Here is a 21,507-nt window from a genome sequence, read left to right on the forward strand (position 1 = left end):
AGAGTACATCTGCCATCTGCTAAACTCTCCTTGCTGACCTTATCTGTGGAACACTGTCTACTGCCTTAACATCGCCACGTGTGGATGACACTAGTTTCTTTAATGTTGAGGTAACAGAGAGAATTGAGGGGAAATGGCAGAGAGAGAGAGAGTAAAAGCACAAGGGTTTGAGAGAGAGAGAGAGAGAGAGAGAGAGAGAGGACGTGTTGGAGTTGTATAATGACACAAAAAACAATGATTAGAAAACAGTGAAAAGACTGGCAGAGAAATTAATTGATATTTGTGAATTATCTCTGTGAGTTTCCGTCTGGTGTTTGCTGAGAAAATAATAGACACAAGGTAATATACGATACACTGTTGCCTATGCCAGGTCATTTCAAAGATAACACATTATTTCCATTACGCCATGTCTGGTTTCCATTGCTTTGTCCACCTGAATAGAGAGCTCTGTCATTAAGATATTTCAGTGTGACATTAGTATGCATTAGAGCGTATGGAATGCATTTGAATAGTGGGAGACAGACTGAATTTTAACAATGTGCTCATAACTAATTTACTGAGTCGACTCTATGGTACTGTTGTGTTGTAAATAATAAACATTGGAAGTCCATCAGGGAAATCAACATCTGTTTTCAAATCTCATTATTTCATGTTGTTTCTGTTTGTGCTTCTGTGTGTTTGTATGTGTGTGTGTGTGTCTATGTGTACGTGTCTGTGTACAAGTGCATGTCTGTGCACACTCATGTTTACACAGAGACAGTAACATTTTCAATTCAAACGCTGTTTTATCTGCAAGGCTTGGTTGCAAGGCACCTACTATCGACTCAGTTTCATGGTGCAGGGCTGAAGGGTCATCATTTATTTGCATTACATCTGCACATATTCCTTTAACAGCGATTCCTGTTAATGGCCAAAGGCCCTCATACAATACTTGACTGTGAGCAGCAGAGGCCCCTCTCCTGCCACCCACCCACCCACACACACACACACACACACACACACACACACACACACACAGCGAGAGTAGGCGACATTTCATTTCAGCCCAGTGCGATTTCCCTCCCGACATTTCCCTCTCTCTGCTTATCTCACATCAAGAGCCCAATGTGTTTTTCGGTGCATGTGATATCCTGTTCCATTACGCTGTGGAGGGTCTGAACGAAACATCCAGAATGGGACAGGAGAGGGATCTTTTTACGTGAAGGTCACGAGTAAACAACACACTCCTAATACAGCCCCTCACCACACACACGTAAACAAACACACACACACACACACACATACTCACACCATCCCAGCCCATCCTGAACGACATGCCACGGGATTTCAGATAGCGAAGGATTTGACAAGCAATTATAGAGGTATCTGTAATGTTCCTGCTCAGACAGGGCACGGGGAACAGACAGGAGGAGAGGCAGGCGAGGGAGGGCAGGGAAGGGGACGTGATGAGAGGGGCAGCGTCGGCTGTCACTGGGAGATGAGAAGGAGCGCTCTCCCCTCCCTGGTTTGAGCACAGGGGTTCATGGGGGTACGGTGAGCAGGGAGATATATTTGGCTGTACATCTGCAGTCTGTAGAGGGAAATGCTTTATGTGGGCTGATAAGATTTACAAATTGGAACAAAGTGGAAATTGGATGTAGAGATGGTGGAATACCGGACACTGAATCACATGAAGATTCTGTATCAGCTTAATGTTCTTGATATGAGGCAAAGCAAAGATGGATACCACTTCCGTGGGTGCCATGTTTGCTACAGCTGCTCTAATTGAGACAACAACATTTGAGCAATTGGCTTACCAAACAGAAGACACATTTGCACAGGAAAATTAATTATTCTATGTCCTATGTATTATGCTGTCAGCAATTCTGTAATGAGTATGTGCATGCACATGGGCACTCGCATCAGTGTGTATGTGTTCACAATTGCATGTCTAAAGCAGTGAATGAAATCTATTTAAATATTTAAATATTTAAAAAGAATACTGCAGATTGCATGCCCACTGTGATTGAATGCACCTTCCATTTAACATTTTGTTTCAAATGAATTGCAATAGCAAATCTCTACAAAAATACATATTATATTATATCTGAATCAATAGTCTCATAAATTGTCTTTTCACATGACCGATCTAATTGTGAAATTGTACTGTTGATGCCTGGCGCCTATCTCTTGACCACTACACTGATACATAAAGAATATATACTGAATACATACATTGCATATACAAACATACGACATACAGTATGCTTATATGAGCATACCACGTAACCATAGTACATAGTTTCACACATACTGTACATTTCATATCCATCATCTCATACCTATTTAGCTTTACTCTGTGCATCTTTTCAAAAGCAAGACACTAAATAATGAGGACCAGCGAGGGCAATAATTTGACCTGCTAAAGACCCCTAATTACACCTCCACGTTAATAACAGCGTTAATGGCACCTACAGAAGAGAAAGTAATGACAGAGAGAGACGGAGACAGAGAAAGAGAGCGAGGGAGGTCAAGCAGAGGGGAATGGCGGAGAGATGTACAGTAGGAAAACCCCGCGCGGACCAGCACTGGGAACACAGCTCTGGACAGTGATTGGAGGATACAGACAGAGCTGATTAGGCAGAGAGATAATAGATTTCCTCTGATGTCCTGGATGATCCATAGGCCCTGTCTCCCACGGCCTAATGAATGGGAGAGACGTTACGGATACGGAGGAGGCAGAGAAGCGATGGTATCTGGGGACGTTTAAGAGGAGAAAAAATTATTGGTGTGGAACGGAAGCATTTGGGGAATATGAATTTGAGAAAATAGTGGAAAAATATTGAAATGATGTCAGATTTTTACAGTGGCATAGCCATGTCTTCTGCTTCGCTCTCAGTCTGTTAGGCAATCAGCCATTACAAAAGATGGTACTCTTAAAGTAGTATTCAGATGTAGTATTATAAAGCAATTAAAATCAAATGAAGAGGCATGCCATACTGTATATAGGGTATGTAGATTTAAATCTGCACACATATACTCTCCCTGTTTCTCAGAACTATTGGAACTAATGAGGCTTGTTATAATCAATCGTTCATTGACAGTACAATTCTCTTGCTTAGTAGACATGTTTTGTTTTTTCGCTCAAGCAATGCAATTGACAGACCCAGAGGAGTGCGGTCAAACATTTGTACCAGGGACCAGTTCTACATCACTTGGGGGATGGGGGACGAAAGAGCCAAGCAGCATGGGGGGCAGACGGAATCGCCTGAGTTTCTATGGCAAAGAGAAGAGAGAGAAGAATAAAGGAAGCAAAAGGGGATGGGGGAAGGGTTGGTAGTAGCAGTGATGTGAATGTGGAACTGTATTGTAGAGCCTCACCCTCCAGGTGACAGTACTTGCAAAAGGCTTAATCCACCGAAAACATCCTCTCACCTGGTGTGTTTCAATACGTGTGGCGATTATCAGCACAGTGCGTTAAACTGTCCCCAAATGCTCCTGCCATCTTTTCCAAAATGACTAGACAGCATGTTGCCTCATATGTGGCTCTTGCATAGAAGCAATTTATTCTTTGCTGTCGCTTTGTACACATAAGCTGCATACAGCTCATTTTCTTCCGTTTGATATACGATGTTGGGAATTTGTGTGCAGCTCTGTGCAGCAGGATTATGAAACAGGTTTTATTTTCTCTGTGTTAGACCCCTGTGTTCTACCTACCTCGGCCCAATAATATTGACCCACTGGGACAGTAAATAAGGCAGCACACTACTTCCCCTCCAGCAATTTTAAGTGGAGCAATAAGGTAGAGATTGTTCAGTCTCTGCGGGCCATCCCCCCGAAGCCTGGTGTTTCACTCCATCAGGCCCTACTCAGCTCTGCCGTTCAGGCCTGTAGATGCCTCTACACCAGTCTCCACTTACCTCCACGCATATCTCATTTGTTAATTACTTTATGCATATTATGTGCTGACTTTCAAACCCATACTTTACAAAAAACTGTCGATACATGTGCCAGTGCAGATGACTGAGAGACCCTCGACACAATCGCATAGTGGCGTGTTGCAGAGTGAGAGAGAGAGAGAGAGAGAGAGAGAGAGGGTGGCAGAGAGAGAGAGAGAGAGAGAGAGAGAGAGAGAGAGAAGGCCATATTTCAAGGCCTAATTCATCAAGTCCCATGTCTGTTCCATGTGGGTCAGCAGCACAGGGGAGAGCTGGGGGAGGGAAGCGAGTACAGGGGCTGCTTCTGAAAAGGAGCCTGAGCCGAGGCCCAGCTCAAACCCCCTGTTATAAATAGGCTCCTGCTGCTGGGGGTAGTGATGAATTAGAGGCAGGCAATAATTTAGCCCTGAAGGACTTTGGTTATGCAGGCAAGAGCGACACCATGCCAGCAGCTGATGGTACTGCAGCCTGCTTATTGGCCTACCATTCAAGCACTACGCACTGAGAGAGGCGTTATGCTTATTTCCGAATTAGAAAATGCAATGGATTATAGATAGGTTATATTTATTAATAATAATAATAATAATAATAAAAAACTATGTCAACATTATGTACATTATGTGTAACTGATTTTGTCAAGCTGTTTTACGTTCAATGAAACTGTTGATCTCAAAGGAAAACAGGCTACTGTAGGGCTACACTGAAATAATATGTGCTTAACCGACAAGAGGACTTTTACCATTGCACCTTCACTGACATTCTCCAACATACCTACACGCACACAGCATCACACAAAATCATCACACAAGGCAAGACTTTTCGCGTCACATGTATTTTCAGACATGACCATTGGCTAACACTTCCCTCATAGTTTGGTTGATTTAACAAAGAAATCGGTCTTGATTCTTTCACCGACTTTTATGAGCCTAGATAACTTGCATACCACGTTTTAGAAAACATCTGGAGTTATCCCTGTGATGTCCCTGAACGAGCTCGTGTCGAGATTTTCAGGATACTTCCGGAATCCGCATTTCCAATGCAGTGAGCTTTGACTGAGGTAAGGCAAGAATTTCAAGTACACAGCAGAATTTCGTGCAGGGGACACTAAAACCACATTGCCATCGAGCAACGAATAATGTTGCAAATCCCGGAAGGCGTTATGGTCGTGATGTGATCTGTAGATGAATCAGTTTCGATAATGAACCCGAGTAAAGATTTGTGGAGCTCGGCGAATATTTCTCAACTTGTTTCAGTCGTAGTAAATAAAGTCATTTTGCGTGGTGGTGGTTACCTCAGTGTTTCCTTACGCATACATAATCTGTAGCTTTCTTGGTCAGCACTCGGTCCTGTTTTCAGTCTTTCAAAAGACAAAGGCGAGACAAAGCTCTGTTACATTTCATTGTTCGCAATGCATGGTTAAACATAGCTGTAGCATTCGTAACCACAGCTAGGTCAATGACACCCTCTGCAGGCATAGCTGTCTTAATCGGCCCACTGTTTCGTCCGCTAGCGTCGTTAGCCTACACTTTTCATCAAGGATACATGACTAGCCTACTTGTAGACAGGAAATACGTATCTGTAAACAATGTTGCAATGTTCTGTAAATTTGCAACATTGTTGCAGTGTTCATGGAAAAGCACGGTTACATGTAACTTTGAGCACTTTCACGGCAAGTGATGTAGTTTCTACTCCCCCTTCTAATCATTCTTCTGTTAATTTATTGGCAGTTGACATTCCATAGTTTTAGCTCAGATGTCACAACGACTGTGTCCTGTGTCATTTGTGTGTGTGTGTGTGTGTGTGTGTGTGTGTGTGTGTGCCTGCTATCTTCTCCCCCTAGGTCCTTCAGGAGATGCCATGGCAACATTCAGTAGGTGGGAGCTGTTCCAGGAGTTGGCAGTAGGCTGTGTGTTTCCCACTGCTCAGCAGGGCTTTGATCAAGTATGGCAGCTCCTCTTTGTATGCGTGCTGTGTCGCCTTCTCTGTCGGACAGGTGAGAATGCCTGCCACTGTTTATCTGTTTTGAAATACACAAACCTCACAAGGGCACACACACTTGAACTAACCTATATTGACATTGTATTGTAAGTAACAAAATAAACAGTGAAAAGTTAGGACAGGCCTATGTCATTTTGCCCAATTCTATTGTTAACTTTGAACACACAACCATTTTGTAGCTATGGTTAAACCTTATAAACTGCATTCTCATATGTCTAAAAAGTAAACACATTTTCTCAAATTGTCATTTTGACCATCTCTGTGAAGCCCTATTAGATGGCCCTGACTGTCCTGTGTCTGTTGTGGATCCTTCTGCAGGGCTGCCACCGAGTGTGAAACATGTGTGCTCGTCAGCTGCGGGGCTCTATGCCCTGTACCAGTTCTTCGAGCTGCACATGGTGTGGGTGTTGCTGCTGAGCATCCTGTGCTACCTCACCCTCTTCCTGGTCTGCTACTCAAACAGTCGCGGCACCTTCCTTTCGCTCGCCATCCTCATCTATCTTCTTGTGGGGTAAGGATCATCATCAGAACCATTTCCTTATTTTATCTTATCTATTATGACGGATGAGTGTTGACTGATTTGGTTTTGAAATTCTTATCATGTGTCACTTGGATTTGATAACTTGAAAATAGTATTTATTTGGGTATGTTTGGATTTATTTAACTGTAAGTCGCACTAGGAGTATGTGTTAAATTATTAAGTATTATCCCACTGCTCTTTTTGTTTCTAAGGGAGCTGCATTTGGTGGATGCCACAATCTGGATAAAAATAAGAGGTGAATGAAATATTTTGCGCAACATTTCTAGTTTCTACTATTCCAGTCAAGTCTGGATAATTTACCCACAGCCTTATAGAGTTTATTTCAACACATCTATGGATGCAGTGAATTGCAGTGTGCCACTTATTTGACTCCCTGTCCAGGTTCCCAGATGGTGGTAGCAATGAAGGCTATCTCATTGGCCTTTGATTTGGACAGAGGGGTCATTTCTGCTTTTCCTTCACCTGTGGAATTCATGGGCTACATTATGTTTGTGGGGACAGTCGTTTTTGGTCCCTGGATCAGCTTCACCAGTTACAAAGATGCAATCGAAAGTCGCAAGTTGGTGAGCAAGACTATCTGTTTGTCTTTCAGACTGCTTTAAACCAGGCATGTTCAGCTGATGTATGTGTTGAAATATTTCCTGTGCATCGGACAATAACTATAAACTTATTTTCCACAGAAGTTTTCCTGGTTTGCAAAAATCTCTGGGAGCTGGGTGAAGTGTCAGCTCTGCTTGGTAGTGTCGACTTGCATTGCACCATACCTCTTCCCATACCTGATCCCAGTAGATGGAGGTGAATTTCTGAACAGGTAACTGAACATCAAGTCACTTACTTTATTAAGCATCATGGTAAATTAGCTTGTCAGAAATGACTGCGGCCTTGATGGGGGAGCTCATATTAAATGCCATAAAATCATTCAAGACAGTATTGTGTGTATGTGTGATATTATATATGTATGTTTATATGTCATTATGTTTTATCCATAGGTGGCTTGACGCCTACGAGAATGCAGTGTCTTTCCACTATAGTCACTACTTTGTGAGCTTCCTGAGCGAGACCACCGCCACACTGGCAGGGGCTGGCTACACTGACCACAAGGACAATGTCAAATGGTGAGAGGCTGAAGGGCTCAAATACATTTATTTAAGTGTCTGTAAGCAACAAAGTGGAGAGTGACAACAGATGTTTTGGTACGCATTATACTGGTCTGGTCTAGTGTTGTAGCTGTTGGTAAACTCAGTTTATTCTAGGTTGCCTTTTTAAGAACTGGACAGCAACAACAGAGGGAAATTAGGCTAACTCGGCCTTATTTACTGTTGATTAATGAGCACTGTCCCTGTTACATAAAGAGATAGATAAATGAATAAATGTTGCCCTGCAGTGCTGTTAATCAGCTTTGACTTAAAGTGACACTAACTAAATAAAATAAAATGTATTAATATGGAAGTGAACTGCACAATGGATGTATCCTTGTCTTCATGTAGGGACATGACTGTGGCAAACCCTGTAAATGTGGAACTACCCCGGTCCATGGTCGAGGTTGTGACGTCGTGGAATGTTCCCATGTCTCGTTGGTTGAATACATGTAAGTGTTTGTCAGTGCTCAAAAGGCTTTTCCTGCAACGGAAAATAATATTTCTTTCCAAATATGCAAAGTCGCTAAGATTCTAATGTTGTATGGAAATGCAAATTTAGCATTTGCGTAGCTTTAAATCTAACAATTATTATTAACAATCGAATTATGATTATCTTACTTAAAACTAACTTAGTACAATGCTGATGGTTTGATTTGAGAACAATGTACACTCCATTAGAAATACCATACATATAGAGTGAGTGCAGATTTAGCAAGAGCACAATTTCTGTGGCAGAAATATCTCTAGACATGTCTTTTTGTCTGTGTTTGTTTCTACAGATGTCTTCAAAAGTGCACTTAAACTAGGAACATTTCCTGCCATTTTGGTCACCTACACAGCCAGTGCCTTACTGCATGTGAGTCTGAAGTTCTGTTCATATTTTGTTTAAACTGATCTTTTAAAGTCTTGATGTTGTCGAAATCAGTCATGTCTTTGATGGAATTTTAAACATTAAAAAGCTGTGGATTTTACGTAAGTTTCAAAGTGCACAGCTTTTTAGTGTATGGACGTGCTTGAGTTTCAGGTTTATAATACATTATGCATTCCTTTTGAAGTGAAGACTCTGCCAGATCAAAGTCTATCCAGACAGACTCTTCTCTATAGGCTAAGGGTGCTGCCAATGCCTCATAGATCAAATTTGTCTATCTCTTCTTTAAAGACTGTTGCCACCAGCTACGTGGGGACAACAATTAAAGGAAAAAATATATTGTGTGTTTCTGTTCTTTCAGGGACTTAGTTTCCACCTTGGCGCAGTCCTGTTGTCTCTTGGGTTCATCACCTATGTGGAACACGGTACTTTCTACTTACACCCTTTCTATTATCAGAAACTGACCACTGTTAAGGGTAGACTCGGACTGTTTCTGAATGAATGTAATTCAAGCAGCACTTGTTCAAAAGACACTTAGGTTAGCCTTGTTTCATCATCGTGTGATATTCAGGGAAGCTCTACTGAAAGATGCCCAGAAGATGGCATCATAGTTTCATTATTTGGTGAGTAATAAGCCTTGAAGTTAAGTAATAGGGATCTTCTGGGATACCTATTTAAATATTTAAGATAAGTGCCTTTATATTCTGATAGTTGTTCTTAAACTTGATGCCTTGAGACAAAGGTCTTAGTGTATTTATGTTTGAAGAATTTCTAGAGAGATGGACAATGCAATGTGGAGTTGCAGGAATAAACATCAGTGGTAGCTCTGTCCGACAGGGGATAATAAGAACTACTTCAATATGGTGTGTTGCCGGTACATCAGGTTTCTGTCTGATGGTGATGATGATAATGTCATTGATTGATTGATTGATTGATTATAATCATGATCATGTTTCCAGAAGTGGGCTCACTTAAGTCTCTGGTTTCAGTTCTTAGAAAGCGCTTGGCTGCCATCTTCAGTGCCTGCATCCTGTCAAAGACTTGTCCACCTGATTGCAATCATCAAAACAAGAAGGTATTGTATGAACTAGTTGCTTTAGTTTCAGAGTTTATTTGGCTGAGCAGGAGGGCTAATGTTCAATTAATATTCATTCATTCAAATGTTGTGAGTTCCATGTAGGATTGCAGATTTACTACCTAACTTAGATTAACTGTTACATTGAGATCTTTATAACACAGAATAATTTACGAATAGGATATACAGATTTGTAATTGACTACTGTATTTAAAGGCGTGATCCGGAGTAAAAACAACCTAGGGTCTATTAATGGATGAACCTTATGTTGTTCTAACTCCGGATCATTCCTTGAATTTGTTGATTTTGAAAATACAGAAGAGGAATTCTCTTCACTTGTTCCTTCCTACAGGCTCTGTGGGCTATTGGGATCAATTTAACCTTTAGTGTTCTGGCCATTTTCCACCTGACCTACCTGGGCTCTCTGTTTGACACTGATATGGACAACATGGACCCAGGAGAGGTAAGGCCCTATGGGTACTGACATGCATTAGACATGTCACAGTTAAGTTTTTGGGAAATGTGTGGATTCACTGAATTAAGTATAAGTGCATTGATGTTGTACTATAAATGTAGTCCATTCCTAACCTCTACACCACATCAACTCTCTCTTCACTGCAGGGTTATCTGGCCAGCCACACCATCCAAAAATGGTCAGAGCTGAACTGGTTGAGCCACAAGCTTATGCTTGGCTGTTTTGTGTTCTACTGGCTCATATGAAGACCATCAGCGGACCTCCTACAAAAAGACTGACCTGTACAGGAGGCGCTGCGTCTTGGGACTCGGCTGACGTCCCACTGAGTGGAGAATGCAGCATCCCTCACACTACAGTCAGACAACAGCACCATTACAAATCACAGGCCTGTCAATCATGCTCGTCTGGATTTCAACAGTGTAGGTCAAGCAAAGTACCTCAGTGGGGAGTGTGCAGTCATATGACTGATATTTTCCGTGCTCCACTACTAAGTATGATATAGTCCTCTGTTTCTTTATGTATGATATTAGATTTACAGATTGATGGAAAAATCTGGAATTGGTCTAATTTGTATTTCTTGTGGAAGAACTGTATGTACCATTTTCATCAGATCTTTTTATTTTTCTATTAAATGCTTAAATGCCCTTTGTTGTTGTTTTTATATGCAAAACATATAATTTACTCTTGAATTAAAGACATGCAAAATGACCAGTTTAGCTGCATTCTCCAGTATTATTAGAATTTCAATTTGTCTTTAAAATGTCATGAAATGTCAGTCAGTAAAGTAAATTACATAAAAAGTCATGTCTTTTTGTTATTTTAGCCTAGTCTATAACAAAAAGCCATTATGAACAGATAAACCTCACACATCAAAGATTATATAACTGACATAGGATATCTCACAGAATGGACTTCGCCCCCATACCTGAGAATCTACCTGTGTGTGGTCAAACATTAACTTTTCTGATCAGGAAGGTATCATTCAGACAAAAGGACACCACCAAGGCATAATACGGACGACACCATTAGACTAAAATTAAGTTATCATCTTTTGGATCCCTTTCCATCACTCAGGTGAGTATTAAATCTGACTTGTGAGTCATGGTTGTCACACCAGGAGTATAAACTATAAGAAGAGCTTCATTTCCTTGTTTGGACTTTTCAGGCCACCAAAATGGAGTGTGTTGTGTTTCTGTGGGGCTAAAATACTGTCGTTTTTACCCCCCCAAGAAGATAATGGGGTTTCGGGGAAACTGCACCTGGGTCGGGGCAGAAATCCCTTTGTCATCGGAGTTCTTCAGAGGTGAATAACATTTATTGTGAAAAGTGGCTAAGTGTACTCTGTTTCCCTGCCCTAAAATAGGCATAGTGTCTTCCTCTTCAGAATCCAGTGTGGTAGTATTAATCATCCAATTTTTGCTGAAAGTACTACAAAAAATATTGGCTTCAAGTTAAAGCATGACAGTCATTATGATGCAATACTGTATAACTTAAACAAAAAGTTTTGATTACAAACAGTGGATTACAGAAGCTATTTTCTGTAGCTGTTTCAGGGGTTGTTTGATTGGTATTCCATATAAATAAGATTGTCAATGTTCGAGCACTAGCCTAGGATAAACTACCCAGTATTTTGGAGAGGTACAAAACTATTGAGAACAGCCCAATGCCAGTCAGTGTTCTGTGTGACTGTTATGTGTTTGAATGTGTGCCCCAGTGATCAAGAATGAGCTCTGGCTGTTCCTTATCCCTGCCGTGCTGGCGTTACTCCTGCTGGCGCTGTTCCTGGAAGAGCTTGGCTTCTTCCTCAGGCATGTTCCCTCTTCCAGGCGGAGGCGGCTCTACCTGTGGATTCTGGGAATGTACCCGGTACATTTTTTTGACATATTTTTTTTATGGTTCATGTATGCTTTTGTCTTGTTATATCCATCTTTTACAGTCTGAGGTGTTTTTTCAGAATTTCACCTGCTTACTTCTGACCTCCATCTTTTTTTCTCTCTCATAGGTTTTTGGGTTGACCTCGATCATTGCTCTTTATATTCCACGTTCATCTTCACTCTGCAATTTTATCGCAGCCCTGTAAGACAAACTGATTGTTTTACTTCAACCAGTGAATCAGTGCCTACTGTTCTGTTCAAACAGTGTATGACAATCATGTCAGTGACTAGATATGATCAATGTTAAAAGCAACTGCCCTTTACTACAATCGTGTATGTTTTTAATTCTGTTCAGGTACCATTCCATCACTTTACTGAAGTTCATGGGTCTGATAACAGATTTCTTTGGAGGCAAAAGCAGAATGGTGGAGGCGTTGGCTGGAGCTCAGGTCTCTCCTAATCCGTTCCCATGTTGTTTCTGCTGTTGCCTTCCAATGATTGGCATTACCAGGTATCAGAACTTGCCCACACAACAAAATGCACGCAGTTGAACCAGGGGCGCTGATAGATAATTTGGGCCCTATGACAGATAATAATTCTGCCCCGATAATATATATAGTATTATTGGAGGGGCTCACTGAAAAAGGCACACGCCGAAACGCGTATGTGCAAATAAAAAAGAAATAGGTGTGAAATCCTCCCATCGGTCCTCTACTTGGACAGGTGCTGTCATTTCTCGTGCCCCATTTTTATTTATGGTGTGTTATGAAATGAAGATGTCTCATGGTCCAGTGTTATGACTGTTAGGACAAGCCTGGGCTGGATGATGGCTGCGGTCCTTCAGCTGTCCGTGGTGCGGACCATCCTCTTCTTCCTCACCCTGGTCCTCTGGACAGATGAGCAATATGACTACGGGGAAGTAAGTGCTGACCAAGCCGCAACATTCTATTCTGAACAATTATACAGTCAATGGTGCTGACCAAGGCCGGCTCTAGGCAGGGGCCAGGGTGGGCTAAGCCCACCCAAGCATTGTGTCTTGCCCACCCAAACAAAGTCAGGTTTTTTTTTCGGTTGTGCATCTGCGCAGTGTGCAGCCTCATGCTGTAGATGGGTTGGTGTTGAGTGTAATGGTAGCTAGCTGGTACATAGCTGTGCAGTAGGCCTGTGTATGTGTGTTAGGTAAACCCCCCTCCTGACAAAGGAAAACTCCTGGCCATTTTTCACATAGATCTCTGTTTCTCAAAGTCACTGAGTAGCCTACTGTCAGTACGAGAAAAAACAATCAGTGCTACCTAGCTCGAGTTGCTGCAGCCAACAGTGTGAGCGATCAGGCAGCTACAGTGCTACACTCTGAGCGGCATGATTTTAAAGATGCCCCCAGAGTGAAGCACTGTAGCTGCCTGGCTGCTAGCTATTGGTGGGGATTGGCAACAATACATCGAAATGTATTTTAAAATAAAATATCAAATACCCTAATTTTAAGTGTATCAAAATAAACTACAAAACACATTAGCCACACCATATCAAATAAATAAATACTGCATGTTTGTATTTTGAAAGTACTAAAATACTCTTTAAAGTGAGTATGATATCACTTTAAACTCACTTTTATCACATAACCGGTTCCATGTGTTCCGATTGGATGATTCAAATTCTCAAGAAACTGATCATTAAAGTTCTCAAGAAACTTAAGGTTGGTATGAGAGGGAGTGGATTGTGTGTGAGCAACCTACAACTTACTCATCATGCACTGGATCATCTTCCTGAATCTCAATATTATGATCCCAACAAGTCTGGGCAAATTACTAAATCAGCACCAGTCAGAGGCTACATTCCTTGTTTTGCACCTTTATGATGTCATCACATCACCAAAGTAGGCTATTGGTTTTACCAAAAATATTTGGCAGTATTTTTAAACTACAAAAATACACCTATAATGTATTTTATACAAAATACGAAGCCACTTTCTTCAACAAAATAAAATACATATGGCAAAATGCTATTTTGTATTTGAGATACTTATTTTAAATACATCTATCAGAAATATTGCCCATCCCTGGCTGCTGACTGCAGCAGCTTGAGCTAGGTACTGATGTGACTGATTTGTTTTGTTTTTTTTAGTTTGTGTTTTGTGTCTAGGAAGGCAGCTTTATTAAAGTTGAGATTTACTTTTGATTCTAATATGGTATACGTTGCACAGTTTATAATGTAATATGTATGAGTATTGACATACCTTTGGCATAATTCCCTCATGCTATTGTCAGACTGTTGAAATATTCAGGGCATTGCTATTGTTATCATTCACAGGTGGAGGTAGTAAATCCTAACATGTACGTGAATGCAATCATAGGCGCGTCGACCTTCTTGTCTTTTTATGGATATCTGCTGTTTTACAAAGCAACCAAAAGTGCCCTGCATGGCTATGGCCTTAGGGCCAAATTTGTATGCATCATCGTGGTCTTGGTGCTGTGTGGACTGCAGAGTGGGATCCTGGAGACCATGGGGGCCCTGAATGTTGTGCCCTGCACCCCACCGTTCTCAGCACTCATGCGCTCTCAGTGTAAGTAACCTAACGAGAGATGACAGAACTGGCAGAAAGCTTTGGCTTATGAGCTTGTCTCTCTCTTGCATCCATTACTGTAATTGAAGTTTGCTGATAGTGTGATGATTAAATGGATAAATGTTGCACTTTTGCTTACTGCCTCCTCCCCAGTGATATATCACTATTGTGTCATTGTGGAGATGTTTTGCATCGGCCTGTTCGCCCGCAACATTTTCCGCAAAGTGGAACCCAGCCCCGAGGAGGGCGACAGGGGGGACGACTGTTTCTTCCGAGGGCAGCAGGACAAGGCTGTCCAGACGGAGCAGGTGCTGCCCCTCAGCGTGCAGCTCAGCACCCCCACGGTGGAGGAGCCGTGGCCCGGCTGGTGTGGAGGCGGCGGTGCCGGTGGTGGTAGTGGTGGCGCCTCCAACCCCAGCTACAACAGCGACAGCGAGGACACCCTCTGCCGCATAGAACACGCTCCTCTGGACCGCTTCCCCTTCCCTCTGCACCCGGGCTGTCAGAAACATGGGACTGAGGACAAGGACAATGTCCAAGTCCACAGGGGAGTGTCCTGCACTGGAGCTGTCCAAAGTGACAGTCACTGCTGAAATCAACTATGATGAAAAAACAGATGCCACTGTTGTGTAGTGAACACTAACTGTAAAGTTTGTCACAGTTTTGATATTTTTGACAAATAATATGATTATAATGTTATTCATGTTTAGTTCTGCAGTATAACAAATACATACATTAATGATGAAAAGAATAATAGCCTAGGTGCTGATGTAATGTTATGTTTGCATTGTGCTGCCTCTGAAACCTCATGTGCAGTCTCTCTTTGATGATGCAAGGTGAGTTCTATACAAATCGTTTCAGCAAGGATAGAGACAAAACATATTGTTGTAAATACCAATAAACCTCACTGAATCAGTTGGTATGTTGCCATGGGCGGATTATTAACTTTCGGGCCCCCGGGCCCAGATGTATTAAGGGCCCCAGCTTGTTGTTGTATATGTGGTAGGGGGGTTTTCAAATTTCTTAGATGCGATTTCCTGTATTTTGGTGCATTTTGGGGATGGCCAATACTAAATTCAATCAGATTCATAGCCTACATCCTGATTTGTTGATTTTGAGGCAATGATTACATGCAAAGGCTTGGGCTTCAGGGCCCCCTGACCCCTGGGCCTGGGCCCGGTAGGCCCGTGCAGTAATCCATCCCTGTATGTTGCCCATACTGTTGCACATACGATAAAATTTGATAGAGCATAGACGATACTGCAAGGTATGCTTCCAGCCTTTGGGTAGCGCACGTACGAGCTTGTCACTGCGTTTGTGCCTATAGTCGTCAGCAGAACCAATAGGGAGCGCTTTCTTCTTACTCCTGGTAACATTTCTCACCAATCACTAACCTGCAACCAGTACTTCCTTTTCTCCGTCAAAATGTAGTCTACACTGGCACTGGAGATTAGAGATGGCGCAACATTTAAAAGGTTTGTACGCTGGAATGTTGATTCTTCGTGAAGCTCAGATTTGTTGTAAAGTTTTCGTAGCAAATGGACACAGTAACATGTACATGGGAAACAGTTCAGGAAATGCGTATGGGTGAGGCTGGCAAACGGCAATATGGTGTTGATACATACGCGGTACAAAGACCATTCTTAGCGATCCTGCAGTCAAAACATTCCTGGTTAATACTGTTGGCAGTTCGACAGAAGACAACATGTATGCTCGCTTAAAGACTGTTGATGGATACTTTAAATACTTTCTATGGACCTGACAAAGTGGTCCCTCAGCTGTATAATGATGTAGTGGTTGTCTTCGCAGGATGCTTCGTTGCTTGCAAAGTTTCATGGACTGATTTGCAAGCACTGTGTCGTCGGGCAAAGGTAGAATGTATCGAGCTTGATGTGAAAAAAAGTAGCTTCGATGACTATGAAGTGGAATATATCGCTGACTACATAAAGAAAAATGTAAGTAAGTAACTTTTACTCACTACACCAGAGTTCAAGAGGGTCATTTTACATGTTTCATATAGGCTAAGCCTGTTGCATAGTAGCCTATGTGCATAATGTGTGTCATCGTCATTGACAGTGAATTGTTGTGTTGTCTGTTCAGGGAAAGGAGTACTTCTTTATAAAATGGAAAGGCTATCCGGAGTCCGAGAGTACCTGGGAGCCGCGCAAGAACCTGAAATGTCCGAAACAGCTGAAAGTATTCATGTCCGACGTGGAGGCAGCGCTTCGACGCCAACAGAGAAGCCGGACAACCAAGGACACGATAGAGTTGGATCAAAGAGCTGTCGGTTACCTTATCCAAAAAGCCAAACAGCGTCAGGCTCTCGGATGCTGGGAGACTCAGATAAACAAGAAAAGCCGCCACAAAGGTCGTATTTACGTTCAGAACGAGGTGGACATGGAAGGGCCACCCAGATACTTCACCTACATTGAAGACTACAAGGTGGGTGATGGCGTGGAGATAACTCCGACAGCTCTTGGATGTGAGTGCCAAGACTGTTTCAGCCACCCTGTGGCTGGCTGTTGCCCTGGACTCGCGCAACATCGGCTGGCCTATACTAACAGAGGGGTGGTGCGCCTGCGGCCCGGTATGCCTATCTACGAGTGCAACTCGAACTGTAGATGTGGCCCCAACTGCCTCAACCGGGTCGTTCAAAGGGGGATTCAGCATAACTTGTGCATCTTTAGAACAGACAATGGTCGCGGCTGGGGAGTGCGCACTTTGGAACGCATAAATAGGAACGCATTCGTCATGGAGTATCTTGGGGAGGTAGGTTTTGTTGAACAATTAACACGACGATGAGATTGGGACGTTTATTTCGTTAAGTATGATGAGATTGGGACGTTAAATTTAAATGTCCCCAGTCAGTGTGAGCAGGAAACCTTGAAATATACACATAGTATAGGCCTACATGCAATATGACTGAGAATGAAGGCAGATTTATGACATGAATTACTGCATTTGACTGAACACATTTGCCTGGACATTCACTCTGGTTATTGCTTTATCTATCTCAGATCATCACAACAGAAGAAGCAGAGAGGAGAGGGGAGGCCTATGATAGCCAGGGTGCCACTTACCTGTTTGATCTCGACTATGTGGATGATGTGTTCACTGTTGATGCAGCCTATTATGGAAATGTATCCCATTTCGTCAACCACAGTGTAAGTGAATCTCAGATGTTCCAGAACCGTAAACCTTCATAATGCCCATACTGTAGACATAAAGCTCTAGGACTTTGAGGAAAATGAAGTAGCTCTACTGCCCTTGTAGGTTTTTTTAACATACATTTACAATAGATTAACACATTTGAAGTAAATGTCTGAATCCCAGGATTACCATTCATTTTTGGTTGACAATTCAAGCAACTGAGAAAATACTAGCTGTCATTTACAGTATACATTTACACTCATCTTAACAGCTTACAGAGGTGAGACTGTAATGAATGTGCCATCACGTATACTGATATATATAATCTGTGCCAACAAGTGACAACAAAACAAAAAAACATTCACAGCTACCTTATTTCAGATCATTTTTTTTTCAGGTGAAGTGAGATGGACAAAGACAGTTTCTAAACGGAATCTTATTAGTGTGCAACACAGGTTCTTTGGTGTTTCAGTGTCAAATGACCTGACATGTTTACACAGGTCCTAATTAGTGTCTCCGTAGAGAGACCTCCTCCAGAGCTCAAAGTAAGATCGGAGATGTGGAAATTTGATGTATGTAATATAAGTGTGGCAAAGTTTGGGGGAAGCTGTGGCCCATTGGTTAGCACTCTGGACTTGTAACCGGAGGGTTGCCGGTTCTAGCCCCAACCAGTGGGCCGCGGCTGGAGTGCCCTTGAGCAAGGCACCTAACCCCTCACTGCTCCCCGAGCGCCGCCGTTGTAGCAGGCAGCTCACTGCGCCGGGATTAGTGTGTGCTTCACCTCACTGTGTGTTCACTGTGTGCTGTGTTTCACTAATTCACGATTGGGTTAAATGCAGAGACCAAATTTCCCTCACGGGATCAAAAAAAAGTATATATACTTATAGTACTGTTGCTAGTGGGATAGATGGTGTGCATTGGTATAATAAGACCACACCACTGTGCTGTTGTGTAAGAAGAATACCTTCTGAAAAATGAACAAAATATCTAAAAAATTAATTTAATGTAAAAAATCACAAGATGTGAAAAGTTACAGGGCTGTTAGTCCATCTTAGGGAGTTGATTTGACTGGTAAGGGAGCAGACATGAGGAAGTGCCGGTAGGGTGGAGAAAAACACTTTGATGGAGTATTTCCTTTATTACGCAACTATATGTTGTACTCTGGTAAAAAGTGTGCCAGCATTAGCCAGCATGCGGTTCAGTACTACAACATGCAGTTGAATAATGAAATAAAATAAATTCTATGTCTACGCACACTTAGCAATGGCAATCATTAAAAAGTAATGTGGTATTGTAATCTGTAGAACAGGAAATTAAGACATGTATTCAGACAGATATTTGAGCAGCATTAATGCCATTCAATTCTCATATTTTCTGATGGTTTATAAGGCTCTGCATTTCTGTCTGTTTTCTTGATGGTCAGGTAAACATCTTATGTCATAATGTACTGAGAATGAGTCACAAGGTGATTTCTTTGTTCAGCAAATGTATTTTTTGACATTTTAATTCCTAAAATGTAAAGGTGAAATGCAAACAATTCAGTGCACACAGGAGTGTCCCTGTAAATATGAACATCTTGGATTCAAGAATGAATGTCCAATCCACAACAAGTTGTGTTACATTTGTGTCATTACGTTGTTGCATTGTGGTTGATGCATTTCTGTCCATCTCCTAGTGTGAACCCAACCTGCAGGTATATAATGTTTTTATTGATAACCTTGATGAGCGACTGCCCAGGATAGCGCTTTTTGCCACCCGCTACATCAGGGCTTGGGAGGAGTTGACCTTCGACTATAAAATGCAAAGTAAGTGAGCTTTGGTTTTGGCATATGTGTTACGCCACAAACATCCATGTTATTTCCCTACAGTATGTAAGCTTAGTTCACCTAAACATCAGAGCTATTGTGTCCTGTGAGATGTGTTAAGATACAATACATAGAATCTTCTTTTTATGAAGTGTTATGTAGTGGTCCCATCAGGTTTCTCAATATAAAATGTCTCAGGGCCTTTGCAGACAGGACCATGGCAGCATAATGAACTACAACATCAGATATAATCTCTTGACACGACTCCAAGTGATATTTAGTCATGGGGTGTGTGTTGTATTGAATGACTGCAGTTTCTGAAATCTCGCTACTCCTTGTCGTCACACTTGGCAATCAGCAGACACGGTAGGTGCCTAATAGCATGAGGCCCTCCTGATTGCTCACAGCGTCAGTGAGACACTGCTGGGCAATAGTCTACAGTAGAACAAACATGAAAACATCTTTAACATGCTTTAACTTGCTTGTGTTTGAAATCTCCCCTTATGTTTAGAGTAGCAGACCTATGTCACACGTGGTGTAGTGGTGTATATAACAATATTATGTATTTTGACATGCACTTTAAATATTATCAATATTAAAAACATTTTGAATAAAACAGTAAGAGATACATTGACTGGAGGAAGTAAATAAATCCCAGACTGTAATGAAGGGGGGGGGCTTCATTTGTCTCTCAGCTTTAGTCATAGATTACAGAGCTGTCTTTTCTTTTGCCTGTTCAATACAGACCAAATAGGAGGTTACAAACAGGTTAATTGTTGTTTCAGTTACTTGAATCAAGATTGTGAGAAGGGGCTTCAGTGCTACTTTAAAGGAGAAAGGCACATGTCCCAACATCAAGGAGACAGGAGATATTGAATAGCTTCAGAGGTGATCCATTGATTGGGGTTGAGAACACTTTGTAGGTTTTGTGGGAAGAACTCATGTTGGCAATTAAAATGAGGAGAGAAACAAGGTATTTGTAATGGAGAAAGTAATGGTCAATGGAGAAAATGGGTTTTCATTGTGCACCTGGCATGTAACTGAATGAACCTGCATGTATCTTGAGAAGCTGCATCAGTTTTTGTTTTTGTGTTTATGCATGGAGTCAATACATCTACCTGTATAGAAAGAAAGTGATTAGCCTCGGTGTGTCACTGTGTCAGGTTAGGCATGAATGAGTGCCATGTCATTAACATTAACTTTTAGATTTAAAATATGCATCTTCAATGGAAGCTTGACGTCTAGTTCTTGCTGGTTAGACAGATTAAATGGCCAGTATCACGGTTTCTTGTCTGTTCTTCTTTCTATAGCCTTATTATTTGATGTACTAGAATGTTCTGTGTGCTTGCTAGGTATGCCTTCCTTTTTACTGTGCTGATTCATTCCATTCTGTTGTTTTCGTGCTCATCGTCTCTGTCTTTATCACAGTTGACACAGTTGATGCAGAAAGCTCAAGGATGGACTACAGCCTCGCCGCTGCGGACGGCCCCTCCAGGAAACGCATGCGGGTGGAGTGCAAGTGTGGCGTGGAGTCCTGTCGCAAGTACTTATTTTGACACACAGGAACAGCAGAAGTGGACAAGGTCTTTGGCACAGAGAAGGTTGAGGTTTGAACTGCTCCATCATGCCAAAATTAATTAATGACGGGTTTTAATCCATATTTTTGAAGATATGTTTATTTGTTTGTTTTTATTTCCTTTATATATATGTTTTGTTTCCCTCATCACACACACACTCACACACACACACTTTTACAAATTTGAAAAGAACAAAGTTATTACTTTATATAGATTTTAAATTAGTATATGATACACCTGCTCGAAGAATGTTTGCATTTTTCATCTAACTGACCAACATGGCCTGCTTTAAGATACTGCCTCTGTTTAATTTGCAATCTTTATTGCCACTAATGTCTCACCATACTTAATCTGGAGTATGAATTGGTGACTTTAGATTATTTTCCTTCTGGGTCTTTTAATGTCAATATTTAATGGTTCATCTTCAAGGATTTTCTTTTAAATAAACGTTTTATGTTTGTCTTATCAAGGTATAAATTCATTTTTTTCTCAATACATTGTTTTGCATTAGACACAAGAAAAACCTTT

At 41.7% G+C, this 21,507-nt stretch overlaps 3 protein-coding genes across 3 annotated transcripts; all 3 read left to right on the forward strand.

The window, feature by feature from the left end:
- The first annotated feature begins 4,711 nt into the window (after positions 1-4,711).
- Positions 4,712-10,721, forward strand: LOC125294014 (protein-serine O-palmitoleoyltransferase porcupine-like). Its single transcript, XM_048242320.1, has 13 exons — positions 4,712-4,974; positions 5,758-5,910; positions 6,234-6,426; positions 6,648-6,691; positions 6,838-7,019; positions 7,137-7,267; positions 7,446-7,571; positions 7,944-8,044; positions 8,375-8,451; positions 8,825-8,888; positions 9,453-9,538; positions 9,891-10,001; positions 10,160-10,721. Exons 2-13 carry the CDS (start codon positions 5,775-5,777, stop codon positions 10,256-10,258), a joined length of 1,350 nt encoding a protein of 449 aa, XP_048098277.1. The 5' UTR covers positions 4,712-4,974; positions 5,758-5,774; the 3' UTR covers positions 10,259-10,721.
- A 279-nt stretch (positions 10,722-11,000) lies between these two features.
- On the forward strand, positions 11,001-15,365 carry si:dkey-16n15.6 (organic solute transporter subunit alpha). Its single transcript, XM_048241525.1, is given in 9 exon segments — positions 11,001-11,087; positions 11,244-11,316; positions 11,728-11,879; positions 12,016-12,089; positions 12,243-12,398; positions 12,695-12,806; positions 14,195-14,447; positions 14,601-14,956; positions 14,958-15,365. Coding segments are annotated over 8 exon segments (1,293 nt in total). The 5' UTR covers positions 11,001-11,087; positions 11,244-11,249; the 3' UTR covers positions 15,081-15,365.
- A 467-nt stretch (positions 15,366-15,832) lies between these two features.
- On the forward strand, positions 15,833-21,433 carry suv39h1a (SUV39H1 histone lysine methyltransferase a). The gene is made up of 6 exons (XM_048241363.1): positions 15,833-15,922; positions 16,257-16,402; positions 16,548-17,216; positions 17,465-17,611; positions 19,273-19,402; positions 20,831-21,433. Exons 1-6 carry the CDS (start codon positions 15,904-15,906, stop codon positions 20,956-20,958), a joined length of 1,239 nt encoding a protein of 412 aa, XP_048097320.1. The 5' UTR covers positions 15,833-15,903; the 3' UTR covers positions 20,959-21,433.
- Positions 21,434-21,507: the final 74 nt, after the last annotated feature.

The sequence above is a fragment of the Alosa alosa genome, chromosome 4 (assembly GCF_017589495.1).
Source record: "Alosa alosa isolate M-15738 ecotype Scorff River chromosome 4, AALO_Geno_1.1, whole genome shotgun sequence".
NCBI classification, from domain to species: domain Eukaryota; kingdom Metazoa; phylum Chordata; class Actinopteri; order Clupeiformes; family Clupeidae; genus Alosa; species Alosa alosa.

Coding starts and splice junctions, on each gene's coding strand:
- LOC125294014 (XM_048242320.1), top strand. CDS start 5,775: ATGGCAACATTCAGTAGGTGGGAGCTGTTCCAGGAGTTGGCAGTAGGC. Junction 5,911..6,233: donor TCGCCTTCTCTGTCGGACAG/GTGAGAATGCCT, acceptor ATCCTTCTGCAG/GGCTGCCACCGAGTGTGAAA. Junction 7,268..7,445: donor GGAGGTGAATTTCTGAACAG/GTAACTGAACAT, acceptor TTTTATCCATAG/GTGGCTTGACGCCTACGAGA.
- suv39h1a (XM_048241363.1), top strand. Junction 16,403..16,547: donor CTGACTACATAAAGAAAAAT/GTAAGTAAGTAA, acceptor TTGTCTGTTCAG/GGAAAGGAGTACTTCTTTAT. Junction 17,612..19,272: donor CCCATTTCGTCAACCACAGT/GTAAGTGAATCT, acceptor TCCATCTCCTAG/TGTGAACCCAACCTGCAGGT.